General features: G+C 39.3%; 1 protein-coding gene and 2 pseudogenes across 1 annotated transcript; all 3 read right to left on the reverse strand.

Moving 5' to 3' along the window:
• Nucleotides 1-3,188: 3,188 nt before the first annotated feature.
• On the reverse strand, nucleotides 3,189-7,416 carry LOC117259193 (extracellular calcium-sensing receptor-like). Its single transcript, XM_078166785.1, has 9 exons — nucleotides 7,307-7,416; nucleotides 6,761-7,055; nucleotides 6,532-6,618; nucleotides 6,123-6,392; nucleotides 5,331-5,534; nucleotides 4,970-5,233; nucleotides 4,395-4,622; nucleotides 4,175-4,298; nucleotides 3,189-4,096 (listed from the first exon to the last, which is right to left on the reverse strand). The coding sequence occupies exons 1-9, from the start codon at nucleotides 7,414-7,416 to the stop codon at nucleotides 3,189-3,191; spliced, it is 2,490 nt and encodes an 829-aa protein (XP_078022911.1).
• A 5,255-nt stretch (nucleotides 7,417-12,671) lies between these two features.
• LOC117260153 (extracellular calcium-sensing receptor-like) lies at nucleotides 12,672-16,967 on the reverse strand (annotated as a pseudogene).
• Nucleotides 16,968-18,920: 1,953 nt separating this feature from the next.
• LOC117260113 (extracellular calcium-sensing receptor-like) lies at nucleotides 18,921-23,617 on the reverse strand (annotated as a pseudogene).
• Nucleotides 23,618-24,973: the final 1,356 nt, after the last annotated feature.

The raw sequence follows: 24,973 nt of genomic DNA on the forward strand, positions 1-24,973 counted from the left end.
GATAGATATACAAGATCAAATATATGTTAAGTAAAGCCCCCATAATGGCCCTCCTCCTTTCACACATTTCTATTTTTCAGGGTTACTCAGTTTTATATGAAGTGCTATGTAATCCCAATTGCATGTTTTAAATCACTGTTTAATCTTTAAGAACGCCCATCAGGTCTGTGGGGGCAGGGCATAACGCACATGTCAGCTTAATTATGTTAATATGACATCTTAGTCAGAATGTAAATCCTGTGCCATTGGAATAATGTTTCAGCATATGTGATTTGTGGGTGTTATATATTAATAACATCATGATTATCAATCAATTTTTATCTTGTTTTTTTTTTGGTTTTGTTTTCTTTGGTAATTAAAGCCCATGTTGTTTATCATGTAAATACATTCTGGAATTTTTGGCAATTGTAATGGACTAGCACTGATCTTGAGTCTATTGTTTTAGACCCTTTATCTCAGGTGAGAAAGATTTCTCAATTTTTTCATTTTTGTTTTTAATTCTCTCTGTATTACACATCCCATAGTTTAATTTTGTCAATACAAGTTACCACACTTGTGTGGTAGGTTAACAGTGTTTTTTTTGTAATGCATAAGGTTAAGGATCACCATATACTTAACCATGTTAATGGCAGGAATGATGGTCTTTTGACTTTTTAGTAATTCTTGTTGTGATGGTAGCTTGTAGCTCTATGGCATTGTCATAAACTCAAATTAAAAAAAAAATAAAATAATGAAATTACTTAATTTATTAATGTTTAGATGTAAAAATCTTCTTAGCTGTCTATAGAGGACACCTGAATTAAGGGGGTTTCATGAATTGCTTCAGGCTTTTGAATTCTCCACCAATAGTGAGCCTCTTGCAGAAGCTAGAAAACACCATGATGGTCAGGAAATCAATATAGGAACAAATCACATTGTATGTAGATGATATTTTGCATTTTCCCTGAAATGCTGAAGGCTCTGGACATTGTTGGGCAGTCTTGGCTGACACGCATTTTCAGTGTCACATGGAGGTTGGGAACAGTGCCTGTGGAGTGGCAGACCAAGGTGGTGGTCCCCATTTAAAAAAAGAAAACAAAAGGGGAACAGAGGGTGTGCTCCAATTATTGGGGTATCACTCTGCTCAGTTTCCCAGGAAAAGTTTACTCCAGGGTGTTGGAAAGGAGGCTCCATCCGATTGTCGAACCTCTGATTCTGGAGTAGCAATCTGGATTCTGTCCTGGCTGTGGAACAGTGGACCAGGTCTTTACCCTTGCAAGACTGCTGGAGGGGTTGTGAGAGTTTGCCCATCCAGTCTACATGTGTATAGTGGACTTGGAGAAGGCTTACAACCACATCCCTTGGGGGAGGGGGGGGTCTTGTGGGGGATACTACAGGTTTATGGGGTACGGCAGTCGCTGCTACGAGCCATCCAGTCCCTGTTGGACTAAAGTGAAAGCTGCATCTGCAGACTCAGTGTCAAGTCAAACACGTTTGACTTGGGGACGTTGGGGACCTCAGAATTGCATCTCTTGCAGATGATGTGATTCCTTTGGCTTCATCACACGGAGACCTCCAGCATGCACTGGGGCAGTTTGCAGCAGAGTGTGAAGTGGTCGGGATGAGAGTAAATCTGAGTCCATGATTCTCTTCCAGAAACCGGTGGATTGCTCCCTGTGGGTTGGGAGAGAGTTACTGTCTCAAGCGAGGGAGTTCAAGTGTCTCAGGGTCTTGCTCACAAGTGAGGGTAGAATAGAGCATGAGTTGGATCAGTGGTTTGGTGTGGTTTCTGCAGTGATGCGGGCACTGTGCTGGACCATTGTGGTAAAGAGGGATCTAAGCTGAAAGGCAAAGGTTTCGATTTATTGGTACATCTATGTCCCAACCCTCACCTTTGGTCATGAACTCTGGGTAGTGACCGAAAGAATGAGATTATGGACACAAGTGGGTGAAATGAGTGTCCTCAGAAGGGTGACTGGGCTCAGCCTTAGAGATAGGGTAGGGAGCTTGGAAATCTGGAGTGAACTCGGAGTAGAGCTGCTGCTCCTTCACGTTGAAACGTTTGGGCATCTGATCAGGATGCCTCCTGGGCACCTCCCATTAGAAGTGTTTAGGGCACATCTCACTGGTAGGAGGCCTTGGGGCAGACCTCGAAGATGCTGGAGGAATTAAATATCTCATCCGGCCTTGGAACACCTTGACGTCCCCCAGGAGGAGCTGGAAAGCGTTGCAGGGGAGAGGGAGGTGCTTTGCTTGGCCTGCTGCCCTCATGACCCGGCCCTGAATAAGCAGATGAAAATGTGTGGATGGATATTTTGAAGTTTATCTCAAATTCAAACACTATACATGGTATAGGAAGATTGTGCATATTTTAGCTGCTTTTCAGGTGATAATGTTAGAATTTATGAGCAACCTGATAAGGTTGTGCTTCCTTGCTTACACATTGGTGCCTCTGGTCAAATTTTCTCAAATTTGTTTGTTTTATTTGTATAGCCAAACATTTTTCCTGAATGTGTGCAGCATAATTTAATAAGTTCTTACATTACGAGAAAATTATAACATTAAACACAAATAAAAAATGTTTAATAATGCAATAAATTCAGCACATAGTGTCATAATAATAATAATGATAAATGAAATGAGTACCCTCCTTATGTTTTTGAAGCATAAGAACCCTTCTGGTTGCAAGCCACAAGTTGAGTCCTTCATTTAAGGCAACTGAACTTCATATATTATTTAATATTCTGGAATATTCTTAGATTGTGAAGTGATTATTCCATACATAATAATTACGGTTACTTAAATGTTAAATCTATGACAATATATAAAGCTATGTCTCTCACTTTTGTCATGAGATGGCTCTTCTCAGTGTAGATACATTTCATATTGCACATGATTTTATTTCATATGTACACAGATTTTGTACGTGAAAATTCACTATATATGCATATATTACATTTCCTCATGGGTAGGGAACAGGATGAAGCAAATAAAAAAGAGAAAAAAAAGAAAGGGCACAACAAAGAATGTGTTTTTTAAAAACATTATTTATTGCTTCCAGTTTTATGTATATGTATTCTTTACAAATAAATACATAATAATAATCATAATAATAACTTACTAATTTGATGCATACTGGTTATTTCACATACAAAATACATAGTGGTTCAGACTAGTTAATAATTTTATTGTAACTGCTACTTCTATGACTAAGTGGTTCCACGACCCATGATTGCTTTCTTTGTATTTCTCTCTGGTCTGAGCAGGATTATGTAACATTTGGGTCCAAACAGTGCCACCAAGAGGCCAAAACTGGAGGCCAGGATGGCAAATACCTCCACTGCATCTGCATATTTGCCTGGAGAGTTGACATAAGCAGGGACAAAGGCCACCCACACTGCACAGAAGATCAGCATGCTGAAAGTGATGAGTTTGGCCTCATTAAAGTTATCTGGAAGATTCCTTGCCAAGAAGGCTAACAGGAAGCTGAGGATGGCCAGTAAGCCAATATAGCCCAGTAACACTCCAAAACCAACTGTGGAGCCAACCAGACACTCATAAACAATCTTGTCATTGTGATATTGAGCATTTTTATGAGGTACTGGTGACGCAGAGACAAGCCAAGCAGTGCAGATTGCTGCCTGAATGCAGGTCAGAGCTAAAACTGTTCCTCTTTGCTGCACAGCACCAAACCACTTGAGATAGGCTCCACCTCCTGGCTTGGAGGCCTTGAACACAGCCAGAACCACCATGGTTTTCACCAGGATACATGATACACAAAGCACAAAGCTGATCCCAAATACTGCATGTCTCAGTTGGCATGTCCACAGCCTGGGACGTCCAATAAACAGTAGAGAACACAGGAAACATAATTTTAGTGACACCAAAAGCAGGAAACTCAGTTCTGAATTGTTGGCGCGTACCATAGGTGTACTGCGGTGATAGGTGAAGACTACCAGGACAACCGTACATATAAATGTGCCCAGCAATGAGGTGGTCGTCAAGCAGATACCAAGAGGCTCATGGTAGGAGAGAAACTCAGTTTCCTTAGGAACACAGTGGTCACGTTGAGGGCTGGACCAGAAATCCTCTGGACAGCTGGTGCACTCCATGGAGTCTGTGAAAATAGGTAAAGTGTTGAGGCACATGTTAATATTATATCTACAAACTGCAATGCTTAAAACAGAAAACCAACCAGTCATATTGCTGATTTTTCCCTCAGAACAAGGGATGCAGTCAAAACAGCACTCAGGTTCCCCCTTCTTTCTGGCCATGCGAGTACCTGGAGGACAGCTGTCACTGCACACTGAGCGGGGTGGCTGCAAAGAGAAAAATGAATCTATCAATCTGTATTTTGATACACTGTCAAGATTTACCTGCAGAATGGAGAGGTGTCTGAAAATAGCAGAAATAACCTCTCTAGATTCAAAGTTCCAGAAAATTTTGTCTTCATTGATTGTGAGTTCTTCACCCTTGAAGGCCAATCTCTTAACCTCACCAACATTCTGAACTTTAGTTCGTCCATCAGGGAGCCACAGCCAGTTCATGATATCATATATTGGTAAAGCATCACCATTCTCATCAAATGACACTTCATCACCAAATGCTGTGGTGAAGTTGACCTTTTGCAAATAATGTACAAGCTGCAAAAAGATGAAACAAAAACTGAAAAGGAGTGACTCCATGCAATTATTTTTTACTTTGTTAATTTAGTCTAAGGATTGAGACACCCTGAAACTCAGGCTGTTGTTTTGTTAAATAGCATTAATCAGTCATTACTGTCACAAAACTAAATGAGAACGTGTTTTTTCCTGATATGTCTGTATTAAATATGACAATAATAGTCACTGTACCCAACTCATGATTTACATTGTGTTTTTTTTCCATCGTGTTTTATAAGCCTACTCACAAAATTACATTCAGAAAGTACCTCAAAGTTTAGCAGGTGTTCTCAAAACATAAAGAGGTGAATTGTAAGCTGATATCCCACCTGCCATGGCTCCAGTGTTTGCAAAGCAGCACAGCTGTGCCCACTGAAAGGCCCTCTCCCAGGCACACAGTGCAGCATATCATCAAGAGCATAGGCCAGAGCATACACAGCTTTGTAAATATTGTACTCAGGCCTGAGGTTAGAAAGATCTAAAATCTCAGTCTCCACATTCTCTAGCTCTTCCTGTCCAGTGCATGGTGCCCCCCCAGCTTCAGCTGCTGGATCAAATTTACACTGAAAAGTGTGTTCCCAAAACTGTCTCACCTTAAAGATGATAAAAAGACAGTATTTATAGAAATAACGATACATGTTATCAATTGATGAATCAATTTTAAATGAATTCATGAGAATCAACTCTCACTATCTTATTTTCATAGATATCATCATTTTGGTCAGGACGTATTTGCAAGAGGAATTCCCTGAGCCCAGGTATGTCTCCTCGACGGATTGCAATACCCAGTGTGCCACTCAAGTATGACATGAAGCGGGGCATCTGGAGCGCAGCAGATGCTGTCCAGGCTTCACTTGCTATCCACTGCTGGCCTGTCACGTTCTGCCTAGCCACCTGTGTATCACATTATATAAAACATATGTTCAGACTTCTGTTGAAAAAAATGCACTATGCCTTTGTCTGGCTTTATTTGTCGTTTGATGATCAAAAGTCATTAATTGCCCACTTTAACATTGAGTCTGCAAATATCAATAAAAGGTACAGTATCTATAAAGCAAGTTAAATAAACAGTTTTTCCCTTTTTTAATGCATAATGGGTGGTTTATGCTTTCTCAAAATGCATTACTGAAGTTAAAAACTACCATTCTAGTTTCCCTTTGTAACCTAAGCCATTATATCTAATTATTTGAATAATTTAGTAATTCATTTCACGGTTAGGTAGTGGTCCTTCCACAGCTGGTGCTTTTTTTTTTTTTTTTTTTGAGCTGAGCTGAATCTTCCACTAGTTGGATTCTTTGACACAGAAACATGTAACATTATTAAATGTTATGAAAGAGTTTGACCTGGTTGTTAGTGTAAACTGATAATAATTGACACAACAGGATTAGTCAGTGAATTTCAAATGAACCATGGAAATATTTCATCATGTTACATTTAAAAAAAAAAATGGATTTTAACATTAAATGATATTTTAATTCCAACCTCTTCCATTAGATGAAGCATGTTAAACTCATGTCCAAACACCATGACCACACGAGCCGTTGATGTCTTCATCAAATGTACAATCCTCCTGAGTTCACTCGTATCACCATCCCAGGGCAAAACCTCTAAGTAGGCCAGACAACCTCCACCAGACTGAGCAAGATCAGATTGAAAGGATCGGGCAACATGGAGTCCATAATCATCATCACTGACCAGAAGGCCAACCCAAGTCCAGCCGAAGTGTTTTAAAATCTGAATCATAGCACGCACCTGAGTGGATATAATTGTGTATAGGGATTAGTGCACAGACTAAAATAAAATTAACAGCTGACTTAATGTATTATACTGTATGTTTACGTATGTTTCACAATGAAGTTCTTAAGTTCTCAACTTGGTTATAATGTTTCACCTGGAAAGCATCACTTGGGATTGTTCTAAAAAAGGATGGAAACTGTTGCCGATCACTCAGGCAGGAGCATGTGGAAAAATAACTCACCTGTACAAGCAAAAAAAAATAAAATCTCAACAAAACCTTCTCATGCAAATCAGACCCTTTCAACAATGTATGAATTTTACAGGTGACATTAATTCAAATACAATGTATTAAAATACAATACAAATGCTAATAAGAAACTTACAATGGGCATTCTGTATAAACCTAATACATTGGAGATGGCAATAGAAGATGTTGAGAAGGAATCACCCACAATCCCCAGGACTGGAGGGGCTCCTAAACATTTATTTTCAAACAGAAACTGCTCCTCTCGACCACTTGCCAGTGACAAAGCACCACTGAATCCAATAACGAGTGCACCACAGTTATCATAAAGACTATATCCCAGAGTCACATTTGGAAGCAGATTGGAGTTGTTGTTGATCTCATGAATAGCAAAGGCCATGGTCATGGCTTGCCTGAACCCTAGAGTGTCAAAGCTAACACACAAAATGACACTATTAACCACTTATTAAACGTAATACAGCTTTGTGAAAACTAAACTCTAAACCTATATTGATAACATTATGCAGGTGTGATAAATTGTTGTTTTACAGCTGTGTCTTGAAAATTCTAAAGTATCACTGAAACTGTGCTGAAAAGTTATATTAATCACCATTTACTATTATTATGAGCAGAAATTTTCACTTGTACAGATCTATACTGTCTCTTACATGTCTGTGTAACTTACCCTTTGCAGCTGGGCTGCTGCGGCTCTGAGGTAAATGTTTGCTTAGGGAAGACAGAGGTGAAGTGGACCTCAAACAGCCCACCCAGAATCACATCACCAGGCTTGTGCATTTCATTAAGATGAAAAGTTCTACGTAATTCACAAGATGAGGGAGGAGAGGAAGGCAGAGAGCCTAAAGAGGAGGAAGAGAAAAAGAACAAGGTAAGACACAAACACATGAGGAAATATGTGTCAAGGTAAAACCCCATAACTGCCCTCCTCCCTTCACATCTGTTTCTAGTCTTCATTCAGGGTTACTTATTTTTATATACACTGCTATATAATCCCCACTGCAGGCTTTCTGTCAATGTTTATTCTTTAACATCATCCACTAGGGTGACAGGGGGAGGGCATAACACATATCAGCTTAATTATGTTAATATAATGTAAATGCCATGCCATATTAAAAATGTTTCAGCAAATATGATTCATGGATATTACATATCTATAACATCATAATTATCCAACAAATTTTAATGTCTTGTTTTGTTTTTTTTGACACCTAAAGCCCATTTTGTTTATTATGTAAATACATTTTGTAATTTCTAGCAATTTTAAAGGACTAGCACTGATCTCGAGTCTATTGTTTTAGACCCTTTATCTCAGGTGAGAAAGATTTCTCAATTTTTTCTTTTTTCTTTTTAATTCTCTCTGTATTACACATCCCATAGTTTAATTTTGTCAATACAAGTTACCACACTTGTGTGGTAGACTAACATCTGTTTTTGTAATGCATTAAGGCAGATCAAGAATCATAGTGTACTTAACCATGTTAGTCACAGGAAAGGTGGTCTTTCGACACTTCAGGAATTCTGGTAGTGATGGTAGGGTGTAACTCTATGGCATTATCATAGGCTCAATTAAAATGACTCGATTAATTTTTTCAACTTAATGTCGTTAATTATTAATGTTTCAATGTAAAAATGTACTTAGCTGACGATACCGGAAACCTACAGGATTTCATGAATTGCTTCAGACTTTTGTGTTCTGCACCAATAGTGGGCCTCTTGCAGAAGTTAGAAAACACCATGATAGTCAGGAAATCAACCTGGGAACAAATCACATTGTATGCAGATGATATTTTGCATTCTCCCTGAGATGCTAAAGGACTCTGGACATTGTTGGACTGTCTTGGCTGACACACTGTAGGGGAAATACCTTTTAGAGAATGTTTGCACTTGTAATAAAATTTTGGGGCACCACCTTCCTAATGAGGGAAGCGACTAATCAAATTAATAGCTCCGTAAACCAATTATTAATTCGTCAGCACGCTTATCAATAATGAATCAATCTCAATATCTGGGTTATGAATTCTCTTTACAGTGATCTCAGACCCTGTCCAAAAGATATACACAGACAACGACTTGGTGATAAATAAAGATTTATTTAGCTAAATATGTAACAACTGAATAAATGAATAGCAAATGATAATTATATGACACAACACAAAATCAACAGTATATAAATGGAATGAAATGAGAGGTAACGTGTGAGTTATTTAATCTGGCAATAGTGAGAGAGTATGTTACGATAAATTGGGAACGCAAGGATGCGCAAAACCATTCATCTAATGAAACCTCAATTAAAATCAGGATAATTAACTAAGCCTCCTGCTCGACCTCACTCTTCATTGCACAGTGGCTTACTCAAGTTGTGGAAGTTCTTTGCCTACTTTTTAGCAGCGGGGATCAATGGCGAAGCGCCACTGGCAGCCACTGGTTCTGATGAATATGGAGCGAAGAAGTTGGTTGGCAGTCACTGGTCTACTTCGTTATGATTACTCGCTTATAATAATGGTGAAAACAATATCGTTGGCCGTTCGATATTGTTGTCAAAGTTATTATTAATGCGTAAAAATGTCGAAAACACTGGAGATAAAAGAAAACTGGATAAGCAAAATTTAAGTTTAAAATAACTTTGATCGTGAGCACAAAAGAGTTATGCAGGAACCAAACGTAACTGGTTAAAACATAAGATACACAAAAGCAAGTAGCTAAACTAAAAATGAAAGAGCATACTCAAAACATAAAAGCATTATTACTCATTATGTTTTTTTGGAGGAAACTTAATGCTTTTCTTATACGAGGTAGTCTACTTTGATATGTTATGCACGATGGACAAATACTTTTCCCATTATGGTCAAAATTGATTCTTAACATCCAATTAACATTAACATTAAATCAAAATACAATTATTATGCCACGTATATAAGTGGAGTACCGTCTAAACTAGGCTACTTCAAATACACACACTCTAGACTAACCTACAGTTGCAATATATAATGAAAAACAAAATGAAGAAGCACACGTTCATGAAAACAAGTTGATTAATAAACCCCAATTATATCTTAATTCTAACTATGTGGACTTCCTTACGGGAACTCTTCTTAACTCCACCACAAGATGGCAGTATGGCTCCATATTAGATGAGGGGTTAACAATTGAAATTGAAATTGAATTTTGCAACTTATCAATCTTTTTTTTTTACAGGGTTAAAGCAAAGTATCATTCAGAGAGAAAACATGGATTATACCCATGTACAAGTTTAGAACATAGGAAAGCAACCAACAAAAAGGAAACAAATGTATAATTTCACCTTCAACAGACATTTCAATTTTGTCACACAGAAACATTTGGTAAGAGAGGGGAGAGCGTGATCCCCCAGGGTGACAGGAGGGGGCAAGACGTGGTTGAGAAAAGAAGCATTGTCTTAAGGTCCTAGCAGGGCTGTTAATCAAGGCGCATTGCCCCGGGACGGGGAACCCTTTTACAAGTTAATGACTTAAAAAGCATTTGAAGTACCTCAAATGAACCCTTTTTGCCCCCTTTTGGTGCCCGGATGTCTGGAGGACACATCCCTCCTGACTGGAGTAAAATCAGGGGCAGGGTAATAAATATTTGACCCTTGCTTGTGGCCTTCTCATTGTCTATTTACTTGTAGTCCAGAATCTGGAGAGTTTAGGAAAGCTGTATGCTCCTACAACACCTTTTCAGTGTCGCATGGAGGTTGGGTGGTGCCTGCAGAGTGGTAGACAAAGGTGGTGGTCCCCATTTCCAAAAAAGAGGACCAGAGAGTGTGAGAAGGTGTGCTCCAGTTATCAGGTTATCACACTGCTCAGCCTCCCGGGAAAAGTTTACTCCAGAGTGCTGGAAAGGAGACTCTGACCAATTGCCGAACCTTGGATTCAGGATGAGAAATACAGATTCCGTCCTGGCCGTGGAACAGTGGACCAGCTCTTGACCCTTGCGAGGCTGCTGTAGGGGTTGTGGGAGATTGCCCATCTGGCCTACATGTGTATTGTGAACTTGGAGAAGTCTTATGGGATTATGAGGAACCAGAGTTGCTGCTATGAGCCATCCGGTCCCTGTATGACCAAAATGAGAGCTGCATCCACATACTCAGGATAAAGTCAAACACATTCTCTGTGGGTGTTGACCTCCGTCAGTGTTGTCCCTTGTCACCGATCCTGTTTGTGATATTCATGGACAGGATCAGGATGTGCAGCTGGGAGGAGGAAGGGGTATGGTTTGGGGACCACAGAATTGCATCTCTGCTTTTTGCAGATGATGTGGTTCTGTTGGCTTCATCACACCATGACCTCCAGCATGCATTAGGGTGGTTTGCAGCCGAGTATGAAGCTGTCGGGATGAGAGTCAGCACCTACAAATCTGAGGCCATGGTTCTCTCTTAGAAACCAGTGGATTGCTCCTTGGGAGTTGGGAGGGAGTTACTGTCTCAAACGAGGGAGTTCAAGTATCTCTGGGTTTTGTTCATGAGTGAGATTAGAATGGAGTGTGAGATAGATTGGTGGTTTGGTGTGGCTTCTTTGGTCATGGTGATGAGGGAGCTGAGCTAGAAGGCAAAGCTTTCGATTTACTGGTCCACCTATATCTCAACCCTCACCTGAGGGCCAAAATGAGTTTCCTCCATGGGGTGACCAGGCTCATCCTTTGAGACAGGGTAAGGAGCTCGGACATCCAGAGGGAACTCGGAATAGAGCCACTGCTCCTTTGCATTGAAAGAGGTCAGTTGATGTGGTTTTGGGCATCTGATCAGGATGCCTCCCGTTAGGGGTGTTCTGGGCACATCCCACTGGTAGGAGGCCCCAAGGCAGACCCAGAAGACGCTGGAGGGATTATGGCTGTCATCTGGCCTGGGGACACCTACGGGTCCCCCAGGAGGAGCTGGAAATCGTTGCTGCTTGATCTGCTGCTCCCACGACTTGTCCCTGGTTAAGTGGATGAAAATGGATGGATGGATACTTTGCATTTTATCTCAAATTCCAACTCTTTGCATGATAAAGGAGGATTGTGTATGTTTTAGGTGATTTTCAGGTGACAATGTCAGAATTTATGAGCAACCTGATAAGGTTGTGCTTTTTTGTCGAAATCTTTTGTTTTCTTTGTATAGCCAAACATTGTTCCTTACTGTGTGTAGCATAATGTAATAACTTATATGAAATCAAAGCTCATAATGTAAAGTCAGGGCATAATGCAAGAAAACCATGATCCCATAATGTAGTAACAGTTTTGTGCATAATGTAATAAGTTATTACATTACAAGAAAATTATTAAATTATAGACAAATAAAAAATGTTTAATAATGTAATACATTCAAAACATAGTGTAATAATAATAATAATGGTAAATTAAATGAGTACCCTCCTTATGTAAATATAAGAACCCTTCTAGTTTTACAGGTCACAAGTTAAGTCCTTAATTTAACGTAGCTGAACTTGACTGTTTTAAGGACATTTTCATCAATTAGTTCCAAACTAATTAAGCCCCTCAACACCAAAATATATCCAGTGACCTGGACAAATGAAACCTCTACAGACATAATGTTGTATTTAATATTGTGGGTGATTCTTAGCTTCTGACATAATTATTCAATACATGTTTATCCCAGATACTTAAGTGTTAAATGGATAACAAGAGACGAAGCTGTGTCTCTCACTTTGGCCACTGGATGGCTTTTATCAGTGGAGATGCATTTCGTCTTGCATTTGGTTTTACTCCATATGTAAACAGATTTTGTATACGGAAATGCACTATGTGTACATATGTTACATTTCCTTATGGGTAGGGAACAGGATTAAGCTAACAAAAGGCAATAACAGAGCATGTGTTCTACAAAGACATTTTTATTGCTTCCAGTGTCTTGTGAATGTACTTGTTACAAATTCATTACTTAATTAATTAATATAAAAAACCTTACTAGTTTGTTACATACTGGTTATTTCACAGGCAGATCACTACTGAATGAATACAAAACACATAGTGGTTCAGACTAGTTAATAATTTTATTGTAACTGCTACTTCAATGACTAAGTGGTTCCACGACCCATGATTGCTTTCTTTGTGTTCCTCTCTGGTCTGAGCAGGATTATGTAACATTTGGGTCCAAACAGTGCCACCAAGAGACCAAAACTGGAGGCCAGGATGGCAAATACCTCAACTGCATCTGCATATTTTCCTGGAGAGTTAACGTAAGCAGGGACAAAGGCCACCCACACTGCACAGAAGATCAGCATGCTGAAAGTGATGAGTTTGGCCTCATTAAAGTTATCTGGAAGATTCCTTGCCAGGAATGCTAACAGGAAGCTGAGGATGGCCAGTAAGCCAATGTATCCTAGCAACACTGCAAAACCAACTGTGGACCCAACTACACACTCATAAACTATCTTGTCATTGTGGTATTGAGTGTTTTTATGAGGAGCTGGTGAGGAAGAGACAAGCCAAGCAGTGCAGATTGCTGCCTGAATGCAGGTCAGAAGTAAAACTGTTCCTCTCTGCTGCACAGCACCAAACCATTTCAGGCTGGCTCCACCTCCTGGCTTGGAGGCCTTGAACACAGCCAGAACCACCATGGTTTTCATCAGGATACATGATACACAAAGCACAAAGCTGATCCCAAATGCTGCATGTCTCAGTTGGCATGTCCACAGCCTGGGACGTCCAATAAACAGCAGAGAACACAGGAAACATAGTTTGAGTGACACCAAGAGTAAGAAACTCAGTTCTGAATTGTTGGCGCGTACCATGGGTGTACTGTGATTGCAGGTGAAGACTACCAGGACAACAGTACATATAAATGTGCCCAGCAATGAGGCAGTTGTCAAACAAATACCCAGAGGCTCATGGTAGGAGAGAAACTCAGTTTCCTTGGGAATACAGTGGTCACCCTGGGGGCTGGACCAGAAATCCTCTGGACAGCTGGTGCACTCCACAGAGTCTGAGAATACAGGGAAAATCTTGAGATACATGTTTATATTATTTTTCCAAACTGTGATGTATAAAACTGACTACCAACCAGTCATATTGCTGACCTTCCCCTCAGAACAAGGGATGCAGTCAAAACAGCACTCAGGCTCCCCCTTCTTTCTGGCCATGCGGGTACCTGGAGGACAGCTCTCACTGCACACTGAGCGGGGTGGCTGTAAGGAGAGATATGTATCCATCATTGTGTATTTTGATACATTGTCAAGATTTACCTGCAAAATGTAGAGGTGTCTGAAGATAGCAGAAATAACCTCCTTGAATTCAAAGTTCCAGAAAATTTTGTCTTCATTGATTGTGAGTTCTTCACCCTTGAAGGCCAACCTCTTAACCTCACCAACATTCTGAACTTTAGTTCGTCCATCAGGGAGCCACAACCAGTTCATGATATCATATATTGGTAAAGCATCACCATTCTCATCAAATGACACTTCATCACCAAATGCTGTGGTGAAGTTGACCTTTTGCAAATAATGTACAAGCTGCAAAAAGACAAAACAAATACTGAAAAGGAGTAATTCCATCCAAACAAAGGTTTATCATACTTTCAAATAATTTGCAACAAAGTCACTTCAACGACAATTTTAAATTTTGAAACATTTTTAACTTTGTTAATTTAGTCTAAGGATTGAGACACCCTGAAATGCAGGCTGTTGTTTTATGGGTCTACTCACAAAACTACATTCAGAAAGTACCTCAAGGTTTAGCAGGTGTTCTCAAAACATAAAGAGGTGAAGTGTAAGCTGATATCGCACCTGCCATGGCTCCATTGATTGCAAAGTAGCACAGCTGTGCCCACTGAAAGGCCCTCTCCCAGGCACACAGCGCAGCATATCATCAAGAGCATAGGCCAGAGCATACACAGCTTTGTAAATATTGTACTCAGGCCTGAGGTTAGAAAGATCTAAAATCTCAGTCTCCACATTCTCTAGGTCTTCTTGTCCAGTGCATGGTGCCCCCCCCAGCTTCAGCTGCTGGATCAAATTTACACTGAAAAGTGTATTCCCAAAACTGTCTCACCTTAAAGATAATAAAAAAGACAGTATTTATAGAAATAACAATCCATGTTATCAATTAATGAATTAATTTGAAATGAATTCACAAGAATCAACTCTCACCATTTTATTTTCATAGTTGTTGTCATTTTGGTCAGGACGTATTTCTAAAAGGAATTCCCTGAGCCCAGGTATGTCTCCTCGACGGATTGCAATACCCAGTGTGCCACTCAAGTATGGCATGAAGCGGGGCGTCTGGAGCGCAGCAGATGCTGTCCAGGCTTCACTTGCTATCCACTGCTGGCCTGTCACGTTCTGCTTCACCACCTGTGTATCATATCATATTAAACATATATTTCAGACTTCTGTTGAAAAAAAATGCATTATGTTTTGTAGCAAATATAGATTTACCGACAACAGAGTCTCTGTCTGGCTTTGTTTGTCATATGAGCACAGATGATCAAAAGTTACTAAGTGGAAAATGCCCACTTTAACACTGAGTACGCAAATTGCAATGAAAGGTACAGTAACTATAAAGGGAGTTAAATAAACTGTTTTTTCAATGCATAATGGGTGGTTTTAATTGTAATATTTTAATTCTAACCTCTTCCATCAGTTGAATCATGTGAAACTCATGTGCAAACACAATGACTACACGAGACGTTGATGTCTTTATCAAATGTACAATCCTCCTGAGTTCACTTGATTCGCTGTCCCAGGGCAAAACCTCTAAATAGGTCAAACAACCTCCACCAGACTGAGCCAGGTCAGACTGAAAGGATCGGGCAACATGGAGTCCATAATCATCATCACTGACCAGAAGGCCAACCCAAGTCCAGCCGAAGTGTTTCAGAATCTGAATCATGGCACGCACCTGAGTGAATATATTAGTGTTAAGGGATTGGTGCACAGACTAAAATATCATAAATAGCTAACTTTAAAAAAAAAAAAAAACTTTTATGTATTATACGGTATGTTTACATATGTTTCACAATGTTAATTAATCCCATAAAGAGAAAAGAAAATGATTTGTTTCATTTAAGGACAATTTCTATAAGCATTCTGTGTAGCCTAAAAGAGACATTATTTGGCGTTCTCAACTTGTAATAGTCTTTCACCTGGAAAGCATCACTTGGGATTGTTCTAAAAAAGGATGGAAACTGTTGCCGATCACTCAGGCAGGTACATGTGGCAAAATAACTCACCTGTAAAATAAAAGAAAACATGCAAGTCAGACCCTGTCTGAATATTTCAACAATGTATGAATTTTACAGGTGACATTAATTCAAATACAGTATATTAAAATACAATACAAATGCTAATAGGAAACTTACAATGGGCATTCTGTATAAACCTAATACATTGGAGGTGGCAATAGAAAATGTTGAGTAGGAATCACCCACAATACCCAGGACTGGAGGGGCTCCTAAACAGTTCTCTTTAAGCAGAAACTGTTCCTCTCGACCACTTGCCAGTGACAATGCAGCACTGAATCTAACGACAAGTGCCGCACAGTTATCATAAAGACTGTATCCCAGAGTCACATTTGGAAGCAGATTGGAGTTGTTGTTGATCTCATGAATAGCAAAGGCCATGGTCATGGCATGCCTGAACCCTAGAGTGTCAAAGCTAACACACAAAATGACACTAACCACTTAACAGCAATGCAGCTCTGTAAAAACTAAACTCTAAACCTGTATTGATAACATTATCCAGGTGTAATAAATTACTTTTTACGGCTTCATCCTAAAGAAAATCAAAGTATCACTGAAACTCTCATGAACGTTATATTAATCACCATTTACTATTATTATGAGCAGACATTTTCACTTGTACAGATCTATACTGTCTCTTACATGTCTTTGTAACTTACCCTTTGCAGCTGGGCTCTTGTGGCTCTGAGGTGAATGTTCGCTCAGGGAAGACAGAGGTGAAGTGGACCTCAAACAGCCCACCCAGAATCACATCACCAGGCTTTTGCATTTCATTAAGACGAAACTTTCTCCGTATTTTACAAGATGAGGGAGGAGAGGAAGACACTGAGCCTAAAGAGGAGGAAGAGAAAAAGAACAAGGTAAGACACAAACACAAGAGGAAATATCTGTCAAGAAAAGGCCCCATAACTGCCCTCCTCCCTTCACATCTGTTTTTGGTCTTTATACAGGGTTACTTAATTTTATATACACCGCTATGTAATCACCACTGCAGGCTTTCTGTCAATGTTTATTCTTTAACATCATCCACTAGGGTGACAGGGGCAGGGCACAACACATGTCAGCTTAATTATGTTAATGTAACATTTTAAACGTAATGTAAATGCTACGCCATATCAGCAAGTGTTTCAGCAAGCATTAGCCATCAACCATCTTAAAGATTTTTTTCAAATTTATTGTTTACCTTTTCTTTTTTTATGTAGAAAATGAAGGCTCATCTTATTTATTATTTAAATACACTCTGTAAATGTCTCTTGGATTTGTAATCGGCTACACAGTATTGATTAGGTGTCTCTTGTTTGAGTCCTTTTTTTTGAGAACGATTTTTTTTCTTTTTCAATGTTTTTTTTTTAACTTTTATTTTTATTTATTTGGTATTACATATCCCAATTAGATTTTGTTAGTACAACTTAATATGAACCATATGTTTGGGTGGTACTTTGATGCCTTTTTGTAATGCTTTAAGGCAAAACAATGATATACCTTTTTCATTCATGTTGTGGGCAGGAATTATGGTCTTTTGACATTATATTTATTCTTGTAGTGATAGTATGGTGTAGCTATATGGTATTATGAGCACAACTACATTCACTTCAGTTGATATCCAAAGTTTCAGTCACAAAGTGTGAAAATTTATTGACTTGGGTGGAGAGGCAGGATCCCTAAACTTAGAGGATTTCATTAAGTGCTTCACAAGTTTGTATTCTGCACCAATGGGTTGTTGTATAGGGGACTAAATTAAATGTAATAACATTTTTTTTTTTTCCACAGAGACAAGAACCCATTAAGGTTGTTCCATCTGTCTGTTACTGTTCATTTATGCAAATGAATCACTTGCAGAAGCGAGCACTAACAATGGTATTCAGTGAATTAATTCATCAGTTCACACTGTATGGAGATGGACAGTAGCTTTCTCAAAGTTTCAATAATCCTTTGTGGGGTACTAGAACAAATAAAACTGTTACATAAAAGTGGTTTGATTTAATCTTTGATTCTCTTGCTTTGAGTCTTGCTCTGGTAAAAACTGAAGCAAAGTCTATCAAAGTTATCAGCATTTCTCAAATAGTAGGGAACATGATGAAGCAAAACGGGCAAAAATAAAGAACTTAAGAAAGAGTTTCACACAAACATCTTTATTGCGTTCACTTTCTTCACAAGGTTGCTTCAAGGACTTTTATGTGTGGTGGTTCCATGACTCACTGTGTGTATTAATTTCTGGTGTTGGCAGGATTATGTAACATTTGGGTCAAAACAGTGCCGCCAAGAGACCAAAACTGAAGGCCAGAATGGCAAATACCTCCACTTTTTAGTATGGACCCTATGCATTGTTTTATAAATGAGACCCCAGCAGTGTTCCTTTCTGCTGCACAGCACCAAACCACTTCAGACTGGCTCCACCTTCTGGCTTGAAGGCCTTGAACACAGCCAGAACCAACAGGAGTTTTACTATCATACAAAATACATATATTGGGTGGAATCACACAATATAGCGGCTCTGATTGACATATAGAAAGACAGAAACAGTATGATTGGTTTGGGAGATATTGTGGCAGAATCTGGTTGGATTAATATAGAGTGACACCTACAGCTGATGGAGTAGAAGCCTGAGAATGCAGCAGAGAGATTTGTAAATGAAATGAGGTGGTGTTGGAACCAGAAGTGTGTTTCAACTGTGCCTGACATGGTGAAAAGTAGGTCCTGTGGAGATGCATGGTAAACTTATCTACAATTTATGTTGTTTTGGATAGATTTGAAAGGACTCAAATACAAATTGAGGCCGAAGAAAAATATATGGGGTGAAATAAGCCACTCTGGACATTTTTGCTTCATTTGAAATTGGAAACCTGGGTTCCTGGGATGTGGAAGGACATGTCAAAGGTCTTGATAAGATGGTCATAGGTGGAAGGAGTGGCTGGGAATTTGGAGCATCGCAAGGAATGTTAAAATTAACGAACAGACCAAAATTTAAATAATAATAATGTGAGACTCATTTTTATTAGCATTTTTTTTATTGCTTCTAATTTCATCTTTTGCATACAAAATACAGAGCGAGTCAGATGACTTAATGAATTTACTTTAAGTGCTGATTTTATGACTTACTTCCTCGACCCATGATTGCTTTCTTTGTGTTCCTCTCTGGTCTCAACAGGATAATGTAACATTTGGGACCAAACAGTGACACCAAGAGGCCAAAACTTGAGGCCAGGATGGCAAATACCTCAACTGCATCTGCATATTTGCCTGGTGAACTGACATAAGCAGGGACAAAGGCCACCCACACTGCACAGAAGATCAGCATGCTGAAAGTGATGAGTTTGGCCTCATTAAAGTTATCTGGAAGATTCCTTGCCAGGAATGCTAACAGGAAGCTGAGGATGGCCAGTAAGCCAATGTATCCTAGCAACACTGCAAAACCAATTGTGGACCCAACTACACACTCATAAACTATCTTGTCATTGTGGTATTGAGTGTTTTTATGAGGAGCTGGTGAGGAAGAGACAAGCCAAGCAGTGCAGATTGCTGCCTGAATGCAGGTCAGAAGTAAAACTGTTCCTCTCTGCTGCACAGCACCAAACCATTTCAGGCTGGCTCCACCTCCTGGCTTGGAGGCCTTGAACACAGCCAGAACCACCATGGTTTTCATCAGGATACATGATACACAAAGCACAAAGCTGATCCCAAATGCTGCATGTCTCAGTTGGCATGTCCACAGCCTGGGACGTCCAATAAACAGCAGAGAACACAGGAAACATAGTTTGAGTGACACCAAGAGTAAGAAACTCAGTTCTGAATTGTTGGCGCGTACCATGGGTGTACTGTGATTGCAGGTGAAGACTACCAGGACAACAGTACATATAAATGTGCCCAGCAATGAGGCAGTTGTCAAACAAATACCCAGAGGCTCATGGTAGGAGAGAAACTCAGTTTCCTTGGGAATACAGTGGTCACCCTGGGGGCTGGACCAGAAATCCTCTGGACAGCTGGTGCACTCCACAGAGTCTGAGAATACAGGGAAAATCTTGAGATACATGTTTATATTATTTTTCCAAACTGTGATGTATAAAACTGACTACCAACCAGTCATATTGCTGACCTTCCCCTCAGAACAAGGGATGCAGTCAAAACAGCACTCAGGCTCCCCCTTCTTTCTGGCCATGCGGGTACCTGGAGGACAGCTCTCACTGCACACTGAGCGGGGTGGCTGTAAGGAGAGATATGTATCCATCATTGTGTATTTTGATACACTGTCAAGATTTACCTGCAAAATGTAGAGGTGTCTGAAGATAGCAGAAATAACCTCCTTGAATTCAAAGTTCCAGAAAATTTTGTCTTCATTGATTGTGAGTTCTTCACCCTTGAAGGCCAACCTCTTAACCTCACCAACATTCTGAACTTTAGTTCGTCCATCAGGGAGCCACAACCAGTTCATGATATCATATATTGGTAAAGCATCACCATTCTCATCAAATGACACTTGATCACCAAATGCTGTGGTGAAGTTGACCTTTTGCAAATAATGTACAAGCTGCAAAAAGACAAAACAAATACTGAAAAGGAGTAATTCCATCCAAACAAAGGTTTATCATACTTTCAAATAATTTTCAACAAAGTCACTTCAACGACAATTTTAAATTTTGAAACATTTTTAACTTTGTTAATTTAGTCTAAGGATTAAGACACCCTGAAATGCAGGCTGTTGTTTTATGGGTCTACTCACAAAACTACATTCAGAAAGTACCTCAAGGTTTAGCAGGTGTTCTCAAAACATAAAGAGGTGAAGTGTAAGCTGATATCGCACCTGCCATGGCTCCATTGATTGCAAAGTAGCACAGCTGTGCCCACTGAAAGGCCCTCTCCCAGGCACACAGCGCAGCATATCATCAAGAGCATAGGCCAGAGCATACACAGCTTTGTAAATATTGTACTCAGGCCTGAGGTTAGAAAGATCTAAAATCTCAGTCTCCACATTCTCTAGATCTTCTTGTCCAGTGCATGGTGCCCCCCCAGCTTCAGCTGCTGGATCAAATTTACACTGAAAAGTGTATTCCCAAAACTGTCTCACCTTAAAGATAATAAAAAAGACAGTATTTATAGAAATAACAATCCATGTTATCAATTAATGAATTAATTTGAAATGAATTCACAAGAATCAACTCTCACCATTTTATTTTCATAGTTGTTGTCATTTTGGTCAGGACGTATTTCTAAAAGGAATTCCCTGAGCCCAGGTATGTCTCCTCGACGAATTGCAATACCCAGTGTGCCACTCAAGTATGACATGAAGCGGGGCGTCTGGAGCACAGCAGATGCTGTCCAGGCTTCACTTGCTATCCACTGCTGGCCTGTCACGTTCTGCTTCACCACCTGTGTATCATATCATATTAAACATATATTTCAGACTTCTGTTGAAAAAAAATGCATTATGTTTTGTAGCAAATATAGATTTACCGACAACAGAGACTCTGTCTGGCTTTGTTTGTCATATGAGCACAGATGATCAAAAGTTACTAAGTGGAAAATGCCCACTTTAACACTGAGTACGCAAATTGCAATGAAAGGTACAGTAACTATAAAGGGAGTTAAATAAACTGTTTTTTCAATGCATAATGGGTGGTTTTAATTGTAATATTTTAATTCTAACCTCTTCCATCAGTTGAATCATGTGAAACTCATGTGCAAACACAATGACTACACGAGACGTTGATGTCTTTATCAAATGTACAATCCTCCTGAGTTCACTTGATTCGCTGTCCTAGGGCAAAACCTCTAAATAGGCCAAACAACCTCCACCAGACTGAGCCAGGTCAGACTGAAAGGATCGGGCAACATGGAGTCCATAATCATCATCACTGACCAGAAGGCCAACCCAAGTCCAGCCGAAGTGTTTCAGAATCTGAATCATGGCACGCACCTGAGTGAATATATTAGTGTTAAGGGATTGGTGCACAGACTAAAATATCATAAATAGCTAACTTTAAAAAAAAAAAAAACTTTTATGTATTATACGGTATGTTTACATATGTTTCACAATGTTAATTAATCCCATAAAGAGAAAAGAAAATGATTTGTTTCATTTAAGGACAATTTCTATAAGCATTCTGTGTAGCCTAAAAGAGACATTATTTGGCGTTCTCAACTTGTAATAGTCTTTCACCTGGAAAGCATCACTTGGGATTGTTCTAAAAAAGGATGGAAACTGTTGCCGATCACTCAGGCAGGTACATGTGGCAAAATAACTCACCTGTAAAATAAAAGAAAACATGCAAGTCAGACCCTGTCTGAATATTTCAACAATGTATGAATTTTACAGGTGACATTAATTCAAATACAGTATATTAAAATACAATACAAATGCTAATAGGAAACTTACAATGGGCATTCTGTATAAACCTAATACATTGAAGGTGGCAATAGAAAATGTTGAGTAGGAATCACCCACAATGCCCAGGACTGGAGGGGCTCCTAAACAGTTCTCTTTAAGCAGAAACTGTTCCTCTCGACCACTTGCCAGTGACAATGCAGCACTGAATCCAACGACAAGTGCCGCACAGTTATCATAAAGACTGTATCCCAGAGTCACATTTGGAAGCAGATTGGAGTTGTTGTTGATCTCATGAATAGCAAAGGCCATGGTCATGGCATGCCTGAACCCTAGAGTGTCAAAGCTAACACACAAAATGACACTAACCACTTAACAGCAATGCAGCTCTGTAAAAACTAAACTCTAAACCTGTATTGATAACATTATCCAGGTGTAATAAATTACTTTTTACGGCTTCATCCTAAAGAAAATCAAAGTATCACTGAAACTCTCATGAACGTTATATTAATCACCATTTACTATTATTATGAGCAGACATTTTCACTTGTACAGATCTATACTGTCTCTTACATGTCTTTGTAACTTACCCTTTGCAGCTGGGCTCTTGTGGCTCTGAGGTGAATGTTCGCTCAGGGAAGACAGAGGTGAAGTGGACCTCAAACAGCCCACCCAGAATCACATCACCAGGCTTGTGCATTTCATTAAGACGAAACTTTCTCCGTATTTTACAAGATGAGGGAGGAGAGGAAGACACTGAGCATAAAGAGGAGGAAGAGAAAAAGAACAAGGTAAGACACAAACACAAGAGGAAATATCTGTCAAGAAAAGGCCCCATAACTGCCCTCCTCCCTTCACATCTGTTTTTGGTCTTTATACAGGGTTACTTAATTTTATATACACCGCTATGTAATCACCACTGCAGGCTTTCTGTCAATGTTTATTCTTTAACATCATCCACTAGGGTGACAGGGGCAGGGCACAACACATGTCAGCTTAATTATGTTAATGTAACATTTTAAACGTAATGTAAATGCTACGCCATATCAGCAAGTGTTTCAGCAAGCATTAGCCATCAACCATCTTAAAGATTTTTTTCAAATTTATTGTTTACCTTTTCTTTTTTTATGTAGAAAATTGAGGCTCATCTTATTTATTTTTTAAATACACTCTGTAAATGTCTCTTGGATTTGTAATCGGCTACACAGTATTGATTAGGTGTCTCTTGTTTGAGTCCATTTTTTTGAGAACAATTTTTTTTCTTTTTCAGTTTTTTTTAACTTTTATTTTTATTCATTTGGTATTACATATCCCATAATTAGATTTTGTTAGTACAACTGAATGTGTACCATATGTTTGGGTGGTACTTTGATGCCTTTTTGTAATGCTTTAAGGCAAAACAATGATACACCTTTTTCATTCATGTTGTGGGCAGGAATTATGGTCTTTTGACATTATATTTATTCTTGTAGTGATGGTATGGTGTAGCTATATGGTATTATGAGCGCAACTACATTCACTTCAGTTGATATCCAAAGTTTCAGTCACAAAGTGTGAAAATTTATTGACTTGGGTGGAGAGGCAGGATCCCTAAACTTAGAGGATTTGATTAAGTGCTTCACATGTTTGTTTCTGCACCAATGGGTTGTTGTATAGGGGACTAAATTAAATGGAATAACATTTCTTTTTTTTTTCCACAGAGACAAGAACCCATTAAGGTTGTTCCATCTGTCTGTTACTGTTCATTTATGCAAATGAATCACTTGCAGAAGCGAGCACTAACAATGGTATTCAGTGAATAAATTCATCAATTCACACTGTATGGAGATGGACAGTAGCTTCCTCAAAGTTTCAATAATCCTTTGTGGGGTACTAGAACAAATACAACTGTCACATAAAAGTGGTTTGATTTAATCTTTGAGTCTTACTCTGGTGAAAACTGAAGCAAAGTCTGTGAAAGTTATCAGTTTCTCAAATAGTAGGGAACATGATGAAGCAAAACGGGCAAAAATAAAGAACTTAAGAAAGAGTTTCACACAAACATCTTTATTGCTTTCACTTTCTTCACAAGATTGCTTCAAGGACTTTTATGTGTGGTGGTTCCATGACTCACTGTGTGTATTAATTTCTGGTGTTGGCAGGATTATGTAACATTTGGGTCAAAACAGTGCCACCAAGAGACCAAAACTGAAGGCCAGAATGGCAAATACCTCCACTTTTTAGTATGGATCCTATGCATTGTTTTATAAATGAGACCCCGGCAGTGTTCCTTTCTGCTGCACAGCACCAAACCACTTCAGACTGGCTCCACCTTCTGGCTTGAAGGCCTTGAACACAGCCAGAACCAACAGGAGTTTTACTATCATACAAAATACGTATATTGGGTGGAATCATCTGATTAACATATAGAAAGACAGAAACAATATGATTGGTTTGGGAGACACTGTGGCAGAATCTGGTTGGATTAATATAGAGTGACGCCTAGGGTCAGTAGTCCTGTACCTGCCATGTCGTCCTGTGCAGAATTTGTGGTTGACACGATTTCTCACTTGGACTAAGTCAAGGGGTCCCTAGACATGAAAAATCACGGAGGTGCTTGTCCGCCACAGTGGGCAAATGGCCGCAGTGGCCAAAACAAAAATGGCTGCCATGGTGAATAGGGTAAAAAATGTAATAAACAGATATCACTATGAAATTTGATAACTCACATTCAGACAAACAAAAAATGTTTTGGAAGTTTTTTGAAATTGTTTGTGTACAAGAGCAAATGGTGCATAATCTAATTAAGTATGCGCTAATTAGCATAAATTCCACAGACCTAA

The sequence above is a fragment of the Epinephelus lanceolatus genome, chromosome 4, assembly GCF_041903045.1.
Source record: "Epinephelus lanceolatus isolate andai-2023 chromosome 4, ASM4190304v1, whole genome shotgun sequence".
NCBI classification, from domain to species: Eukaryota; Metazoa; Chordata; class Actinopteri; order Perciformes; family Serranidae; genus Epinephelus; species Epinephelus lanceolatus.